The sequence below is a fragment of the Neurospora tetraspora genome, assembly GCF_033439725.1.
Source record: "Neurospora tetraspora strain CBS 560.94 chromosome Unknown B0H65scaffold_5, whole genome shotgun sequence".
In the NCBI taxonomy this organism is placed as follows: Eukaryota; Fungi; Ascomycota; class Sordariomycetes; order Sordariales; family Sordariaceae; genus Neurospora; species Neurospora tetraspora.
The window spans coordinates 1,860,035-1,879,490 of record NW_026944387.1 but is presented as its reverse complement, the minus strand read 5'-3'; the positions used below and the strand labels follow the sequence as shown (position 1 = coordinate 1,879,490).

Below are 19,456 nucleotides of genomic sequence, written 5' to 3'. Positions count from 1 at the left end.
TCTGGCCCTCCTCCTCGATGTTGTGGGCGTTGGGAGACTTGGAGTCCTCCGATGATTGAAGGACCGGGGGAGGTCGGGCTTTCATCTGTGAACACGACGAGGCCGGGTGGATGGGGGTCCCTAACTATAGCTTGGAGTTGTGTTGCTGCCGCTTGCACGTCTATCAAGATATTGGGTGCGGTTGCATCTGTAAGTGATGTGCAGGGATCAACAAGCGTGTGAAGACGATGAGGGCCTGTAGTGTAAGTGTGTTAGTATAGCCACTCCAGGATCTGGATAAGGAAATTTGCGGATGGGATACGAACTGCTGTTCTGTGCTTTCTCCGCGTCCACCCTTGACTGATGCAAGGTCTGGATTGGTTGCAAATGATGTAGATTGATAAGAGTGGATAAAAGTGATGTAGAAGAGAAAAAAGAAGATCCCCGTCCAGAACTCCCAGAAATGCAACTTATACCCCCTCGCACTGCACCGCGCCTTCCAGACACACAGTTGTTGGCGGAGAAGTATTGTTACAAGTTGCGCTTTCCCGACTTCGGACTCTCTTCCGTCCCAGTTTCCTATTGCTGTTGACTTAGTCGGTACCTACCAAATGACGTCGGCTTCTTCTCACACGGTCATCTACTTGTAGACTAGGGCTTCGAAAGAGCAAAGGAGGGAGATCTGGAGCGCTGGAAGTGATGGCATGCTGGCGTGACAGGTTGAAAGAATTCCCGAACATGCCTACCTGTACCTATGCCTTGAAGTTGTGAACTGAATTAAAGGGGTCGTTGCCTTCACTCATCGAACCTACCAAGTAGACGTTGAAGTTCGTTGAGCTTCCGTCCTTTGCAGACGGAGGGAGTCAAGCCAAAAAAAAGACAGCCCACGTGGGTGACCCGACCCAGCGCAAGTGCGACCAACCAGATATTGGATCGCTTCCGAGGCGAGCACGTCCGGGGGTGGCTGCGCAGTTTCACTTGCCACAGAACTTCGCGGTAGGTCCTGTGTGGCTTGTGCCTGGATCCAGCTCGTCGGATCTGCTGAGAGTGGAGCCCGACTCGCTGCTTGCCCTGTTGTCGACTTGTGTCGTCACTGAACTAAAGTCAGCGAACAACAGTGCCGCAACTCCCACTGTAGGATCACGAAGGCCACTGCAACGACAGACCAGAGCATTCATCGACTCGAGCCCCCGAGAAAGAACGAATGATGAGTCTCTTCCAAAATACACCTTCAATGTCAATTATTCGCCTTGGGTACACTTCCTGAGCTCAGAGGCCGCCCTCCGCCATCGACTCAATCCACAGGCTTCACTACGAGATTCAGTTGGGGAGTTTCGGGGATAGCCCAGCCAAACCCGATTCCACACGCCCATACATGGCCACACGAGAAGACCCTTGTACAACACAGCGCCATCTTTGGGATTTGAAATCGTTTACCAGAAGAGCGACTGGATTCTACGGATATCCCGAAGACGAACATCTCAACGGATTTAGAATGACATGCGACACGCTTCCCAGTACATCTTTTCAACGAGGATAGCGAAGTTTGAGGAGGGGTCTTCCGTAACACGTGTAGCATTCACGCCTTTCGAACCCATGGCCGCATACAGCGCCCAGTTCGCTTGCTTCCGTCTTTATCGGTGAACGACGACGACGGGTAGCATTCGCACAAGCGCCTTCGAACACGATGCCGTCGACTATCCCGTGGGCGTGAACTGGCTACGACGTCGGCGTCTTCCTGACCCCCTCTGTGGATCGGGAAGGGAACCCGTGGCAGCATGGCGGCATGGCGGCATTGGCATGGCACCTTCAGGGTCCGAGTCTGCTTGCACTCCACCGACGGACCTGCTCACTTCGACGTATGAGATGCTGCCGCGCAAACTCGCTTTCTGGCTTCTTGTTGGGTCCAACATGAACGTGCAGTGCAGCCGAGTCTGTCTGCACTTTTCTTATAGACTGCTTGCAGTTACTATCGCCAGCCTCTCTTCCCGCCGTGCGGCCGCCATTGGAAGTGTCGGTGAAGAGACATAACCGAGAAGGATGACTGCAACGACGGCCGGACGCCGAAGCCGGTGAGGTGGTGAGCAATGCGTTGCCATATAAAAGACTGCAAAATCATTGCATGTTCCCGTCTGAGCGGGAAGGATTCGAGAAAAGGGCATGTTGTCGAGGTGCCATTCATCCTCGTTTCTGGCTTAGTCTGCCCTTGTAAACGTCTTGGCAATAAGAATTCTGATTCTGCACTTGCAGATGGTTTTCTGGGACGACTACCCGTTGAGAAAACCTCACCTCCAATCGGGAGCAGGAACCAACCAGACCTGCATCAAAGACCGGCCCGGCATGGTGAGCTATTGGCTAACAACCCAAGCACCATCAGCGACAGCCCTCTCTCGACATTGGACATCAACGCAGCAAACAATACCTACCAAGGCGCCATCAGTAGGGCAGCAGAGCATACGGCGTACATCATCGACAGACCGCTCAACAACAACGTGGTGTGTGAGTCACGTTGTTGATAGGACGGATGATGGACATTGATGAGAGTCGTCAATTGACTGCCCGATTATCGTTTTCGTGCGCAGGACTTTGATCATTTCCTTTCGAACTTGGTAATTGGAATGAAGCACACCTCCTCGTAATCAAACCTCGAAAAACTTTTCTTGTTACTTCGTGATAGAAGAAGCCAAGTCGCTGGGGTGTGTGCCATGTTGGACCAGGATTGATGGGAAAAGCCACCGGAAAATCACCATGCGTAATTGATGTTCAAGCACAAGGGCAGGGGGAGGGGGGTGTGGTTGCCAAGAGCCGACCACCGGGCCGGGAACAAGGTGAGCATCAGCAAGGTGTGCAGCAAATTGCAAAAACCATGTGTGACAGGCGGCAGACAGGTATGTCCACCACGAGAAAATGGCCCTCGCCTGTGGTCGCAGTCTTGTTGACGTTGAACAGAGCTGACCGTACCAATGCACTGTATGGTGTACAGGCCTGACGACAAGGCCTTGGTGGAATCATGCCGTACCCTGGAAGGAAATGGGGGTGATTGATGGACTGGAGGTCATTTCTCGTTCAGAAGAAATGCACTTTGTTCGGTGAGTGTCTTGCGACTTGAGTAGGGCGTATTCGGATGTGAAAGTCTGATGTCGAATCTTAACGGTCAGCGTGAATGCGACAGCGGGATAAGGGGCTCGTAAAGTCCCATGGAAGTTTAGCCTTCACGGCTCGACGTTCAGGGGACAAGCTCTGTTATATCCGTGGCTCCAGGCCGGTTGTTGGTTACGCAGAGCGATCAACAACAGTGATCCACTGGTCCATGGTTGCGCTAGACGAAGACCGAACTGTCCGGAACGAGGGCCAACCACATCCGGTTGACGGTGAGGCTCATGTTGTATTTTCAGCTGGGTTAGTGCCGGGATTCAGGCCCCTGGGTCCTTCAGCTGATAATGGAGTGGGAACACTTCCCATTCGTCAGTCCTCGGCGATATAGCAGAACTCCATCACAGCTCAGGGCACTCAGGGGAGATCACCACTGTTGTAACAGTCGCAAGGGTTACCTCACCGTCGTTATTCGCCAAAAAGGGGAGGGCTCCTGGCTAGAATCTTGAGTCTGTCAAGCACCCAGATTGAGATGAGCGCACAAGAGGACACGGTAATGGAAACCATTGAGATAGGGAAGAGATATTGGGCCGAGGTTTCAGCCAACCGAGACAGCTTCTGGATTCAGGAGGGAGGCTGGACTAGCGGCGACTGGGCCGTTGAAGGTTGATCAAGCTATCGGTCAATCTCAGCACTAGACACCGCGTACGACATGGAACAAGCGGGTATAGCTTCAACATTTGTTCCATGCATGGACCACAAAAGGTTAGCAGGAAATGAGACTGAGCGGTGGGGGATACACATGCATGTGGTTTTGGGGCATGCAGGTCAGCCACGTGAGACGAACACTTGCAAACCCGGGGACAAACTGGGGCGAGCTTTGGACTTCAGCCTGACCGCGTTGCAGTGAGAGGAAAGGCTGACCTCGATCTGGCATTTTCGGTGGATGAACTGGAGGTGGGTTGGAAGTGTCGATGGCCTTGGCGAATCCAGGCGTTTTGCTGTATGGAAGGCTGATGTGCACATGATGGCTTCTTTTGGTCGAGGATGGTTGCCGTGATGGTTGCAACCATCTCGAAGAGAGTTGCCCGTGCCCATCCGACCGGTCTCACGTCACCTGTTGAGAAGCCTGATTGATTTCTCGTCAACTCGTTGGAATACCAATGTCGAGGTAGGTGCAGTGGAGGATCAACGGTGAGATCAGGGAAAGCCTTCCCATAATCCCGCTGCTCATCTGTCTGCGGCGGGGAACTCCTGCCGTTCCTGGACGATGAACGTGTAAACTGTGGAAGGGGCGACTAACACAAGAGGCGATAGAAACGGAGAAATGTCAGCAGCCATGGCAGCTTGCGCTTTCCTTCCGATTACATATCTCAAAGAAAGCCCCCGTTCCTGCTGGATTCATCCTCCATCCTTTTCCCGGACCTTCCACCTTTTTGTCTTGTCGGGTTGATCTGGCTTGGTGTTCCGGTCGAATGTTGGTCGAGAACTTGAACTCGCAGGCCTGTCTTGGCCACAGTGTACGACCTACCAAAGCCATTCTTACCAATCGCGAAACCATACTTGCAAGGAATTCAAGCATTGATTCAACAACTTGGACGACTCATCGGCAATCTGGGCTCCCTCCCTCCCTTCGAGAGCTTTGATTGCCTACTTTCTATCCGAACCGGAGTGCAACACCAAACAGCTCCGTGAAGGACGAAGGCGAAAATTTTCACGGACGGGAATACTGGAAGCGACCAATACTCCCTGCGGTGACGTTGAGCATCATCGCTCAGACCGAGTTTCAATTTCGCTTATAGCTCGACGACCGGCACGGATTGGACGGGATCGGGGGCTGGGGATTGTCCATCATCAGGAATCCGGGGGGCGCTTCAAGGGCATTCTAGCGTTTGTTGTGCAAATTTCAGGGGCCCCTGGGAAAGTCGAAACCCGGTAGATTGGGCGGCGATTGTTGAGTGATTCACGCGACAGCTCCACGAGCTCCAACAAGCCCCCATACGACGTTTCGAAGTGCTTCTTTTTTGCACGCTGGAAGTTGCCTGTCGATCAGGAAGGCGCACAAAGAACGAATCCGAGTTATCGTCGCCCATACACTCGGTCTATTTTGGAGGAGCTGAAGGAGGCAACGGCAGCATTGAGTCAGAGGCTATCGCCAGACCAGTCCTATCGGCGGCTCTCTCTCTCCAGGCATTTGACAGTCTCGGACAGAGAGCTCTGGGAACGCATTTGTGACTGGCTGGAAATCCAGTGCAATCCAGTCACAGTGAGAACGCAGTCGGGGTGTGGTTCCTTCTGGCAAAAGTGCTGACAAGCATCTTCCCACCATCACGAAAAAGTGACTAAGCCTAAGCAGGCTACTGCAACTTCGTGGCTCGCTACGTACCCTTTCTACAGCCACGCCCCCTCCACACCAAACGGGGCAGAGCTGCAGAGAGCGACAGGTCTCGAAAAATTGACTTGGTTCACATCCCTGGTCTATGGCTCTTGGCGCCAGTCTCCTTTGCCAAGTCGTCCCGCCCTCTCCGCGCGAGTGGGAGGAGTCCAGTCTTCTCACCTTGGTTTCCATTTGGCTCCGGTTATAAAGTTCGCCAACCACCCATTTCACACCACTTTTCAGTGACATATCTGGCTCCTTTCTGCCAATTCACACACCTTCCCGTCTCAACGGCTTTCCAACCGCGGATTTCCACGACATCGTCCCCAACTGTCATCCAATCTGGAGCGCAGCGGGATCCACTATTATCCACACGCCTGCAGTCAAGGTCGATCTAGACTTTGTTGCATCATCCCAGGAATCCTGCACCGGGGGTCATCGACACACACATCACCACACTCTTGACATGTTCGAAAGCAGAAGACGCTTCTCCTTCCTTCATCTCACTACCGACCGCATACCCAGGTGACGGGTGTCATTTCCTCCGCGTCACGACATCAGGCGCGATTTTTGCATCAATTCAGGATTGTCAGGGAAATACGCGCAGCAATAAAGAGCAAGGGATTCAGTTGAAACAGTTATTGGAAAGGGAAGAGGAACTAGCAACTTGTGGTTATTGAGGTCCAGGAAAAGATTTGGAAAGAAAACGACATCATCGACAACATGGCCGCTTATTCACCCTACGAGTCTACCCGGTACCGGGACGTCTACGCCCACTACGACGAGGACAGGTTCGCCAGTGCCTCGACAACACCTTCGCCCCGGCAACCGGCATACTTCACCGAGCTTCCTCCCCGACCACAACGACCGGCCACGCGGGCTCACTTCCGGTCCGGCAGTGTCAGCGGCTACACCAACGCTTACAGCAGCCCTCGCGGCTCCTTTTCTCCCCGCTACACCAGCGACGGCCACTATGCCACTGCCAATGTGAGTCACTCGCGGTCATCGCGCAAGCAAAGCTTTTCGGACCCTCGCTCCAACTCCAAGAGTGAGCGGCGAAGTTCCTATTCCTATTATCGGGCCTCGGACTCCCATGGAGAATCCGACGAAGACGAGCTGGACCGGCTGAATCGGCTGGTCGAGATCGAGCTCGACGGCGTCATCTACATGGTGCCTGCGCAATCGAAATCCAAGCGATACAGCACCCGGGATTACTTTACTGTCAATGCTGGTGGACAAGGAACTGATTACCACTGCTATGCACAGGCCGGCCCGCACCGTGATTATTATGACAGAGAGTCCGCGTTCCCTTCCCCCAGGTACGACTCGGACCGGACGGACCGCAGGCCTCTCGCAGGACAACGTCGCAGTTCCACATCACATGCAGTCCCCCAGCGCCCCCAGACAGCCAGGCCAGCCAGCTCCTCTCACAAGAAGCCTCCACCGCCGACACGTGTGGCGACCGAGGAAGATGCCAAGAATTGGAAGATCCCTCCCGGGTATTCGTTGAAGAACTGGGATCCCACGGAGGAGCCCATCATGCTGCTTGGAAGTGTCTTTGATGCCAACTCCCTTGGCAAATGGATCTATGACTGGACTGTTTACCATCACGGTCCCGCTACCCCTATCTCTGAGATGGCCGGAGAGCTGTGGCTGCTCCTGATCCAGTTGGCCGGAAAAATCAAGCGTGCCGATCATTGTATGGACAAAGTCCGTACCAAGGAGAACAAGGAGATCCTCCAGGAATTCATGGAGGCCGGTGACCGCCTCACCGACAAGCTTCGCAAGCTTCTCAAGGCCTGTGAGGCTCCCATGCTTCGCTCTACCGCCAAGCAACGGAGCTCTTCGCTCGGCAAGGGCGCTGGCGTTGAGTTTGTCGACACCCTCTTCGGACGTGAGCGGGAGCTGGAGAAGACGGAGCGTTTCATGTCCCAGGTCCGCCTGTGGAATCTTCGCTTCGACGCCAACTGCGAGGATATCCTTCGTAACCCGACCGCTTAATCCCCTCTCATATTCACCCCTCAATAATTCGATATACCCTCCGACAAGACTGGTTGTACGATAAAGGGGAGGAGTCCAGCAGCAACGACAACAACAGCGGGGCGGTCATCAGACACGACACCCATTTCCTATCAATGATACCCAAGACTGCCATTTCTACGGCGCGGCGTGGTGCAAAACTACGGCCCGCCCAAAGTCAACTTTACGCAAACGAAAGCAAAGGATGGGGAAACGATTTTATAGCAGTCAGCGAGAAACTGCATCACACGAAACTCAGGTTGTACAAGGAACTCAAAAGTTTTGGATGGGTCTTATGCGGAGGACGATTTTTTTTACCAAGTATCACCCTATGTAATCACTGTGTTTTGTGGTTTTTGTTTTTTTTCACTTCAGTTCGCTCGGGTTTTGGATGTCAAAAAAAATTGGGTTGGCGACTTTGCTTTTATCTTTCTGTCACATCACACTGGGCTGTGATGATATGCCCTCGATCGCTTTTGCTTTTACAGGTTGTTCAATGACGATGCTCACACAATTTCAAAGGGCCGTCGATGTTTTGTTCCTTTTTTTTCCTTTTTCTCTTGGATATTCAGCTCCAATGGGGATCACAGGATGGATATACCCAACATTTCCTTTCACTTTCACTTTTCTTTTCAGGTCAGGATGGAACAAAAAGATTGCCGGTATGGGTGGATAGAGACGGAATTGAAATTGGAGGAGGATATCAGAAAGGGGGTTCACATCAACCCTCCCCTCCCAACTATGTAGCTAGCTTGTATTAATTCACCACACACACACACACCTCGACATTATTCTGTCAAACTCTTTCACGTTCCAAAATCCGTTGCCTTGCGCGCTGTGAATTCATGTGAATATGTGGTCCCTTCCCACACCCTCTAAACCGGAGATTGGCGTCACGTCTCATCACAGCTCGAGAAACTCCGTTTGTGCTGCTGTACTGCCGTTCGAGCTACGTTTGTGCTTGTGCTTCTTTTCCCCAAATCTGCCTCCAGGCTCCAGTCCAGTCATCGAACTCGTAGCAAAACCATTGCACGCACACATGCCGTGCCCTACCAACATTACAACATGAGAGACGATCACTCATTTGCTAAACCCATTCCGTGGAATTCGTAGCGCTCACAACCTCTGTGGTTCCTTCCGCACATATCGCCGAGCGTGGACACCCCTTGTGAATCGTGACTGCGTGCCTACTGGCACGAGAAAAGTGAAATTTTTTCGTGCGCGCGTGTGTTTCGAACGAACCGCGCCTGCCGTTTGGTCACCATGCTTGTGCGTCGGTGACGGGGCGGGAAAGTGGGCATGGAATGCAGTGGGCAGAAGCAATTCAGGGGTGTCAGAGTCAAGAGACATTCCTTCCCTCTTTTTTTCCCGCCCGCCATCAGAAAAACAAATTATTAGAGCGAGCGGCACAGGTGATTTGACTTTTTTTTTTTCTCTTAAGGTGTTTGATATTCCGCGCGATCATCGTGGTTTGCTTATTTCAAGGGCCGGGTAGGTAGTTGTGGTGGGTGGTGATGCGATGCACTTTGTTTGGATGGAAATGTGTGTGCAGGGCATACATGTGAATTGTGCGTGAATGTCAGACTTGCCTCGCTCGCTGCCTCACGTTGCAAATCTCACGATGTGCAACCCGGGCCCTGACTGCTGTGCAATCCAGAAATATTTTCGGTTTTTTTGCCTTTTCACTCCTTCAGTCAGTCATCCCTTCCCCTTTTGTTGATCGAGGGAGTGGTGCAGTGCCAAGAAGGTGGTCGGCGAACTGGTCCACCGAGGTGTTTGAGGCTAACTGACGGATCCCCAGTACGTAGCCTCAGAGGCACACGTCCTTGTTCCTCGCTGTTCCTGTTGTGTCAATGTGGAAACGAAGCCTGCGCATCATCGTTGAATTTTTACCTTGGATGTTATGGTTATTTCCATCTCCATATTGCTATGTTTTTTTTTCCAAGGCTTTGAACTTCCTTGACTGAGTCTTCTTCATCATCGTACATCCCTTTAATGGTGAAATGTCGACATTTTAGCGTCCTGCAAGTTTGAGCCAATCGGTGGTTCCTATTTTCCTGCAGGATACCTCTTGTGCTTACAAAGACCCCGGAAACCCTAGCCTTGGTAGCGTTTACTAGCAATGTAGGCGAAGTGCTTAGCTGACAAGCCACGTCACCAAGTCCTCCAGGTATCTTGCGGGGCGCGCTAAAATGTCGACATTTCACCGTTAAAGGGATACATGCATACCCAAACCTTGGAAGTTCGAATTCAAGGAGAAGCTGGGATGGAAGGAGACAAGTGAGTGGAACCCTCCCGGGAAAATGGACAGAGTGGATTCCTTCTTTGTAGTGCAAGTAAAACGTGTCCACAGTCGGGTCCAGTGTGGAAAGAGCTCCGCTGTGGGGTGCGGTCGATCCTTCCCGGCTGTTGTTCAGAGGTGGGCAAGATGGGATGAACACTGTGTGCTGCCCCGCGCGCGTCGTAGGGCTCTTTCCTTTTTACAAGGAGGTCTTTTGGGGCTCTTTTGGGGCTCTTGTGGTTGCCTTCCAGTGGAGTGAACAGGGGACGGCGGGAACTGGCGAGCTGGGTCACAGAAGGTGGCCGCAGGAGCTTTTCAGCGCTTTGGCCTTGATCCTTGTGGGTGAGTTCGAAGTTCCCCTGGAGGGAAAGGGGGGTCAAATAACAGGGCCTTCGTAGGCCGTTAGGCTGTTAACAGCGTTTCCTTTCTGGAACGATCCTGTACAAGAATTTTGGCTGGGAATTCCGTTTAAAACGAAAAACCCAAGTTCGGCTATTATACACTTTGGAAAAAACGCCCTGTTCTGCTCTGTTCTACTCGCTGTTCTATCGGTGTCCTTTCCAATATTGCCTTCCGAAGATGTACCTTCCTCCTCGCTCCTTCCTCCTTAACCTTCAAACCCCACCATATAAGCCCTACTTTCCCACTTCTCGCGCATATACCCGTAGATGTTCATATACCGTAGTCGTAGTAGCAACCGTAGCTATTTCGTAGACCTCCAGTTCGAATCGTGACCATGTCATTTCTTTTTAAAATCTTCTCTTACTAAAAAGTGCCGTCCAAGATGATGCATCGTGACCTTGACCATGATCTTGACCTTGGAGAAGACCGCGGACCTTGGAGAAGGTGGACCTTGGAGAAGACCTTGGAATAAGAGGATAGAAACCTTCTTTTTTCCCCGGCCAAAAACCTCTACAACGGAACGATAACGGAACTTTTCTCTCAACGGTCGTTGGGTGAAATTTGCGGTTAGGTTGACAGTACATGTACAGGCGCATATTTTCTAAGTTCCCGTTAGTCGCTTAACGTGACTTTCGGCAAGCTGTTGAACGCCCTGTTATTTGCCCCCCCTTCTGCCTCCAGGGTCACGGTCCGGGGGTGCACGGCCGACATCTTCCACTTCCATCCCTTCCCGTTTTCCTTCGTTGGTTTTCAACGTCGGGGCTTCAACTTCTTGTCATTGAAATCAGATTACCCGCAATCTCGTTGTCTTCCTTCTTCGCCCCGTGAGGCAGTTTGGACATCAACGTCTTCAACCCGAGAATTCAAACAGAAATCAACACCCGGCAAACCGTCCACATCGACTGCGCCTCGCTCTCTCCCAAGCATGTCTGCAATGACATCCACGTTGCGGCGTGAATGCCGTCATGAAGGTCCCGGTGATTGGACTCGGAATAAAGGCGTCCTAGCTTTCTGCGGGAGCATGCAAAGCCACAGGGTAGGGAGTACAGGTAAGCATGTCGTTGTCCGCTCACCAACATTGATATATCAGCTCGGTACGACGTCAAAGAATGGGAAACGAACGAGTCGAACGAACGAGCCACCCGTGTTCTGCGTGTTGAGGCTTGACCACTTCCTGCTTCAGCTTCCTTCGCCGGGTTCCTGCCGACACCTTGCTGCCGGATCCCGACCCTGCTGACGACAGCACGGACCGATACGGCTGCGAGCCCGCATGGATGAAAGCCAGAGAACGACGGAGCAAACGGCCCTTGACCCCTTGATACAACGGCTCGAAGCTCACGCCTCGACATCTCGTTCAGCGAGCACGAAGCAACGTTCAAGTTGGGGTGGAAAAGCTGGGGCCCGGGTGTGGGTAGAACAAGGCGTCGTCCCTTCTGAAACCCGGTCCGAGGATACGCCAGTTTGAATGTACACATGTGCGACGCGGACATAAGTGTGGCAGGCGAACGAAGGGTTTGCATTCCCCAGTTCATACCTTCCGAGCGCTTTCTTCGACTGCCCTTTACGACCTATCTCCGTATCCAATCGAGGCGCAAATAACATCAGTTGAAGAAGAGTGCTGCATGCCTGACAATCCCGCGAGGCTACAAATACCATCCCAACTGTTTGCCGGCTGCATGCGCGGCGCCTTACAAGTGACCCGGCTGTGCCGTCGATAGTACCCGTTGGCGAGTTCAGGCACACCATCTCCGATTACTTCCTCTGACTCGACCATCAATAGTCATTGTATCACGTCACACGGCAACCCCTTCGACTGTTGAGGAGACTGTTGATACGCTGTAGTTCGACGATGCGGAACAGGTGCGCAACCAACATGCCGCTGGGTAGCATTTTTGAGCCTTCACTTCTCGGTCTTCTCCTCCAGTCTCCAGGCATTGAAAACAACCATGTCTCGCCCTCCCACTCAGCACTACATCTCGATCATGCCATGACTTGCAACTGTTATCCAAGCATCAGGCAGCCAGCCCTACGAGGAGCATGGCGACGGGACAACAGATCTTGCACTTAGTGGTTGCTTCACGTTGAACACCATGCTTTCATCGTTTTGACCTCGCTGTCTGGGCGCATAACACAGGCATCCAAGCCGAGCAACACCATAATCGGGCCCATTGTTTGGTAACTTTCTGTATCCATAATCCACTCAACGTGGCTCAATACCACGTTTTCCCCTTGTTTGCTCACCAGTATTCTTTGCTTGGGGTCGGCAGTTGGACAAATTTGGAACATTGAAATTGTTCTATGCTATCTTCCATTGCGTTCATTTGCTGCCTTTTTTCGGGACGGGGGCCTGTTGGTGGTGGTGTGGCTCTCGATGAGCGTAGATTGTCAGAACCAACAATAGCAAACCACCCCCAGGATGCTACCTCGTCACCACCTTCTGTGCCTATTGGTACATACTACATACCGTCGAGGGTGCCATGTGGGCGTACTGCATAACCTATAAACATCACTGGTTTATAGTATCACTATCAAGCGCCTTGCCTACGCCTCCACCACACTTCTTGGGTAACAGGCAAGCAACGCTAAGTCAGGGGCAGAAGATCTCCGTGCAAGCTGCATCGAGCAAGGGCGGTTGACAGGCGGCGAAGATGGTAGCAAATGCACATGAAAAGTCTTCTGCCATAATGGCAGTTCATTGTGATTCAAAATGGGCCGCTCTCCGAATCTCACAATTATATTCTTTGGTTCTGCTGGTAACCAGGCTTAAGCACACTCCCCCTTCTACCGGATCTTACTATAGAGTTTACGCCTTGCAAACATCTCGTCCATCTTTACGATCACAACCCCAAGTTTGCGTTTGTGTATCCAGCCATATGTTGTGCACACGGACGGATTACCTTGGCTGATCTGTACAGGTCTAGCATTAACAGACAATCTCGAAATCAACAGTCCAAATAGGGTATATGCAACAGCGCTCTATTCTTCATATATTAACCTTGTCACCGCCAGTTCTTTTCACCTTTCGCTTTTTGGTACTTACACAGGTAAGAATGCTCTTCGATCTCTAGACATGCTCATGAGTGTCTGACGCATAAACGCTACCCAGAATTCACGGTTCCACGGTCACCTCTTGAGTCTTGACTTCCAGAACTTGGTTGACAAATGAGAGCGAAGAAGCTTACGGTGTACTGCGTAAAAGTCTACGCCTCGGAGCACCCGATACAGAGTGGTATTCGAGCACATCCACTTCGCCTCTTCGTCGCATGGCATGGCTGCAAGATCGTTTCCTTAGCATAATTCCGAAGCCATGTATATGCCAGCGATTTTGGACATAACGCATCATGCCTTCATTGCCCGCCTCGACAGGGGAAAGGGATAGGGGATGGGCACAAGAGCGAAGGTAGGAAAAGACGTGTCAGTGATAACAGCATCCGAGTCACTGCATTCTCCAAGAACGTTGCGACTACGGTACAGGAAGTGTCAACGGTCATCTAGATCACAATCACTCAACTCGTCACCATCGCACCCTCCATGTCCTCCTTCAAATTCTCTTCACAGGGAGTTCACAACTGGGAATAGTAATGTCTAGGGCCAAGAAACATCAGCACAGTTCTACCGGGCGGCAAACTGCGATTACGTGCAGGAACAGCATTTCGAAGGGAAATAAACCAATGAACGTTGAGCTCTTATAAGTTGACTGCATCGGTGATCAATAAAGCAGATCGCTTATTACTGCAGTGTGGGTTGCGTGTGCTGAGATGTGTGCTGAGATGTGCGCAAGAGTGTCTTACCATCACTGCAACCAGGCGCTAACACTATAATAGGCAAACTTCCCGCACAGCTGTTAGTGACAGGAAAGATCAATACACCATCCTGAACCCTGGAAATAACTGCGGTTTGTACTACCTCAGCTACGCTGATGACTTACGGGAACGAACTTACCGCCTTCAGACTTCTTCGATGATCCGCTCTTTTGCTCTGACTAAGACCATGGATGACCGCTCGCTGTAGAACTGCAAAGGCGTATACCTACTACATATTATCACCATATCTGTGGTCTTTTCGACGCCGGCTACAGTCCTTTCTTGTAGGTTCTCGGACCTAGACAGGGTGGACAACACGCTACCTAGATGCAAACATGGCTATTTAACACCGATATACGCACCGCGTTTTTTGAGGGTCAATATAAGACGGGACTGCGGGATGGGGTGTTATGGGTGTGGCGCATTTTACCCTCTTGTGCCTCTACCAAACTCAGTATTCTCACTGTCACCTAGCAACATGTCGTGCCGTTCACACAGCAAGCAGTGAGTTGCACAGTGCAGACTCAAACAGTTCCCGTTCACCCCCCCTCCCCTGTTTGATGGTGATGAAGTCTTATCCAGCAGAAAGCAACCCAAAATCCATCGAGCATTTGGCTATTCCCTTGTATGCAAGACAGACATCTTCGGTACGTCCCATGCTGTCCTGGGCATCACGAAACGACAAGCCTCAGGTGACTTGTTTTCCAGGGCCCTGGGTAGTTCAACATTAGGATACCTCTAGCTAGGTAGGTCCCTACCCCGCCTACAAGCTCTCCTCGGCGGCTATTATCACGAAGTCAAGTTCGTCATGCGGCATTGTGAATGCGAGGTCTGAACGCTCATCCAACGACATCCCATCCTTTGGTTCCCTTCACCCCACGATATACAGCTTTAGCGAACGGAAAAGGGGACGTTACAAACTCTTGTTCATTCACAAGCCATTTGGAAGTTCGGAAAAGTCTTCAAAAGGATATCGCGGCAGTAAAGGATTGTACCTAGGTATGCCCCCACACTGCCTACCCAGTGTTCACATCCATCATCTGCTGTGCAAGTGTCTCCTGTTCGGATGGACCCTGCGATTGAGAACGGCAAGGAAAAGCGTGGGGTGCCACGAGCAGCATCCAAAGAAGCATCCCGATCACTAGACCTAGAGGTACCTATTGACAAGGCAAAGCCCTCCCCCCTGTTTGAGTCATCTCCTCCAAGGAAGGAAGCGGCGGTGTTCAATGCCGTGCGTGTGCACCTGTTGTACAGCAACTGCAACCGCAAACCGCGCCGCGATTGATAAGAAGCTCGGGGATAGGTAGTACACAAGGCCCGGAGGAGGAATTGGACCCTGCGTCGGCCCATTGTACCTTAGTTTACGCACACCTTCGGTGACAGCATAAGGTAAGGTACACTAGGTACGAGACGGCACGGCATAATACGACCCGGCGTCCGAGTAGGCCGCCTCGGGATCCAGTCGCTTTCCTCCACGGCCAACAATCGCCCCGGTAGGTAGAGGTAGGCCGCCTTGACAACCAGGCGGGCATTGAAAAGACCGACTCCAGCCCCTAGAGGTAGCACGGCTTTCCTGGCAAGTCTGACAACAAGTGAGAAGTTGAAGACAGGAATTTCAAGCCCATCCCATTGCGCAAGGCGACGAATATCCAGCTCCTTTCGCATGTCCCCGGCTCCCCCCCCCTCCCCCTTTCTTCCCAACTTCCATCACACAACACCCAGGAGCCAGGGCACTCACATATGCAAAGAGACAGACAGACCAGTCGGCAGGTGGTAAATGTATGTCTCAAAACAACGCTGTGTTTGAAACAAGCGGGTTGGGTTCAAGTTGCCGATGATTGCCGGCCTCGCTGCAGGTTCATCGGATCGACTGGTCTGTTTCGGGCGAGCGAGGGGTTTCGGGCGGCGGTCGATCGAGTGTTTAAGTTCAAGACAGAGACGGTTAGGGAGGGATATATCCTTGCGGCTCCCGCTATCATGTCTTGTATGCCTGCTCTGGTCTTGAATTCTTTCAAGTGTGTTTCCGCTGGAGCGGTGCGTGGAAGATGGGCCGGATTCAATGGAGTGGAGGTCTGTTGAACTTGGCTCGCTGCAAGTAATTCCAAACGACTTGACCCTCCTCGTGCCTCTCTGCAAGTTCGCAGTGAAGTAGGTAAGATAAGGTAAGTACACCCGAGCTGCAGTCTCGCTGTCGTGTGGTGTTCGGCATGAAGCATGAAGCATGACATTGATCCATGGGCGCAACATCCACGAAATGCGAACAAGGTCCATATCGTAACCACACCCATCTTGACCCCTCTCCCCGCATTTTCTACTCATAGGTATCCTTCACCAGATCTTGGTACCTACCACTCCATAGGCGTCCGTTTACCGATTCCGATTCCGATGAGACCAGATTTTTGGGCCTGGCCTGAATGTGGCCTGAATGGCTGGGTTGGGAACTTGGGTCCAGTCGGGTCGGGTCGGGTCAGGTTCGAAGCGACCAGGCCAAGCCCTTAAAAGGCCTGAAAGCCGGCCGCCATATCGGGAAATGGGGGTCGGAAGTCGGACGCATGATTGATGGCTTGAATTGTCCTGCTTTTGGGCCATGCGGTAGGCTCGGGATAAGGATTCGAAATGGGGGTGGCTTTTGGACCTTTTCGACTCCTGTGCCGCATGGATCCGAGGTGGATGGATACCTCTACATGTAGATGTAGCCGAGACTGCTGATGGGTGACGTCGTTGGGGGTGTCGTTAGACTGGACTGACTAGGTAGGTCGATCATGCTGATTTTGGTGCCTCGTGGGAACAAGTCCTCTGGCTCCTATAACGCGAGGATTGATGGAGGGAAAAGTCCTCTGGAGAGGCATCAAATAACATAACGCAGAGGTCTGGAATTGTCCTTTCTGACATGTGATACTACACCCTGGCCAGCTCTCTCAAAGTTCCATCTCTTCAGTGACGGACGTTGGCCTCAAGAGTCTTTCGAGCGCTCACAAGACGTACGGCATCATGTCAGATATGACTGCTCGATATTCTCCCATCTAGGAATGCCGTCGAACGAGTATCTCTCCACGTCCATTTTGCATCATCATGGGAACATTGGATGTTACGTGAAAACCCAAAACTCTAGCGCCAGATGACGATGTTCTTAGCGCCCTCTAGCACAAAGTCTCGGCGATGTCATGCACTGAGATGTGCCGTGATCGCATGGATGGCGCATCGCATGGCGCCGCCGGGCGCGCGGTTGGCGCGGTGCCCTTTTACTGGGAGCCGGAGGTTTGTCCGAACTGTTGGAGACGGCCCCGCGGTGTTTAGAGCTAACATCGGACTAGAGGCTGATACCCCTCATCGATGCTACGGAGGGGTATTTAAGACAAGCATCTGTTAGTGCTATCGAGATGCCCCTCTGTGGTCCTGCTCCTCGGTGCCCTATCGTTGGGCCGAGTTAGCGCCAAAATCAGGATTTAGCACTGCCCCAAATCTCAGTTCCCCTCTTTGAAGTTTGGAGTTTTCCATCGACATCCAGATCTGGGCCCCGCGATCCGGCGGTTTCCAAGGTCGAGATTGGTGAGAAATGACGATAGAGCCGGATCATTCATTTTCGCAAATGCAACGATGCTACCTCCTCCTGGTCCATGTACCGTTGGGCTTTGCCGGGTTTGGCCTGTGCCATGCCATGAGGGGAACCTCGAAAAAAGCCAGCTCCAGTTCAGATGTGATTGATAACACCACGTGAGATCTCATCCGCCCAAAAGCGATTCGTGATCTCTCTCGGCGGCGCAAAAACCGCAAATGCACATCAGGGGGGGGCGTGTGCAGTTCTTTTTGAGATTTTCTGACGAATTAGTGTAGTGCACTGTATGGAACCGTCCGATCGAAAGAGGAGGCTCAGCTTCCAAACTTGTCATGAGGCTTCTTTCTCAGGCTTTGCTGTATCAATCTCGGAGGGGCATTGGGCTGGACGGTCGTTCGGGTCAGGCGTGAGATTGGGTTGGAAAAGCTATGTCATTGTACTGATTGTATGTGCTTCGCCATTGTCGGGTCTTGGGGTGAAGGCCGAATGTGAAGAGTCCGGTGCTTGTGGGATGATTTCACACCTCAATACGGTAGATGTGAGCGGTTGTTGGAAAAGAAAAAGTGAGTGATCATTTGAAGTGAGGTTGTGTCCGGTAATACCGACGATGCGCAGAGGATTTACGAAGTGTTGTTCGTACGTAGCGGGATGTCCACGGAAGACTAATGAGAGGAAGTCAAATGCTCGGAAGTGAAAACCTCTGAGAAGCAAAGTACCTCTAGGTAGACTTTGAGAGAAAAAAAGCAATGAAAGAAAAGAAGATGAAGATGGGACATGCAGAGTGCCAGAAAATTAACTCCACAGCAGATGTACGAGTGTAGAATCGTGCGAGAAGTGGAAGGGGAGGAAAGAGAGCATAAAAGGGGTGAATATGTGAAAGTAAACAAACCCGGACAAGGGGAAAATCAGAAAAAAAGCAAAAAAAAGAAATGCTGATTAGCTGCAACTCGTTTCGATCGAGTGACCTCCGGGTTATGAGCCCGGCGCGCTTCCGCTGCGCCATGCAGCTTTTGAATTGTTGAAAAGATTGAATGGGTTGTGGGCTTATGAGGTGGATAAGGGTGGAGTATCCGGGCGTCTCGTTCTGAGGCAAGGGCACAACCTGCAAACCAGGTAGTGCAATCCCAAGCTACAAGTTTTGACTCACACTTCCAAAGGAGCTTTGCAGTGGACGCAATTCTCTGACTGTCTTGGATTACTATTGTGTCGGTGTCTTTGTTAGCTGTGTTTGAAATTTAAGCGGCATGCATGTGATCGTGGACGACCATGACGCACAAGCAGACGCTAGGGCATTTGAAAAAAGTCTGAAAGATGTTACTACGCGCGGAACAATCTTCCCCATAATGTGCTTAATGATCCTATTCAAGTTTCCACTGCCTATATCTTCTTCGCCATGTTTCTCCGTCCTGGTGTTGCGACATGTAGCGTATCCTTTTGAGATGACGGGATGTTACCTCTACGTTCGGACGATTGAACCTTCCCCCGTCATTGAGGTCGTGCAGACCAACAACGTGACCCAGAATGCCGAGAACAATTTTTACGAGCTTATACCAGTGGTCTCATAACGGTCGCTGCGAAAATTTGGAATCATTAACGTCCCAAACCTTGGCCGGCTGCGAAGGAATCGAGTGCCGCTCTGATAGTAGAGAAGTCCGTCACTCCTCAACAACTCCGCGAAGGAATATTGCAATAACAGGAAATTAGTAGAAGAGCAGTCAGAATGCTCGTGGAATGTCACGTTTATCTTTTCTTACGATATATATCCTGGTTTGCTAAACAGATCTCGTCGTCTTCACACAGGTTGCTATCTCCTGTCCAGTAGTAGCACTCGTAACCCTAACCCGCCAACATCGTAAGGGGTAGAACCAGACCATCGCCATATCACTTCCATATCACTTTGGCGTCAGTACTCTGAAGATCTGATAATTATCTGATTCTAAGTTATA

The 19,456-nt window shown here is 51.6% G+C and overlaps 2 protein-coding genes and 1 non-coding gene across 3 annotated transcripts; 1 reads left to right on the top strand and 2 right to left on the bottom strand.

Moving 5' to 3' along the window:
- Positions 1-5,935: 5,935 nt before the first annotated feature.
- On the top strand, positions 5,936-7,655 carry B0H65DRAFT_227559 (uncharacterized protein). The gene has a single exon (XM_062822146.1). It carries the CDS (start codon positions 6,173-6,175, stop codon positions 7,448-7,450), a length of 1,278 nt encoding a protein of 425 aa, XP_062680517.1. The 5' UTR covers positions 5,936-6,172; the 3' UTR covers positions 7,451-7,655.
- A 3,225-nt stretch (positions 7,656-10,880) lies between these two features.
- B0H65DRAFT_227503 (uncharacterized protein) lies at positions 10,881-11,903 on the bottom strand. The gene has a single exon (XM_062822145.1). It carries the CDS (start codon positions 11,681-11,683, stop codon positions 11,015-11,017), a length of 669 nt encoding a protein of 222 aa, XP_062680516.1. The 5' UTR covers positions 11,684-11,903; the 3' UTR covers positions 10,881-11,014.
- A 6,544-nt stretch (positions 11,904-18,447) lies between these two features.
- Positions 18,448-18,519, bottom strand: B0H65DRAFT_t291. The gene has a single exon. It is a non-coding gene; the product is annotated as a tRNA-Met (tRNA).
- Positions 18,520-19,456: the final 937 nt, after the last annotated feature.

Excerpts from the sequence above, each read along its gene's own strand:
- B0H65DRAFT_227559 (XM_062822146.1), top strand. The coding sequence starts at position 6,173 with ATGGCCGCTTATTCACCCTACGAGTCTACCCGGTACCGGGACGTCTAC.
- B0H65DRAFT_227503 (XM_062822145.1), bottom strand. The coding sequence starts at position 11,683 with ATGAACTGGGGAATGCAAACCCTTCGTTCGCCTGCCACACTTATGTCC.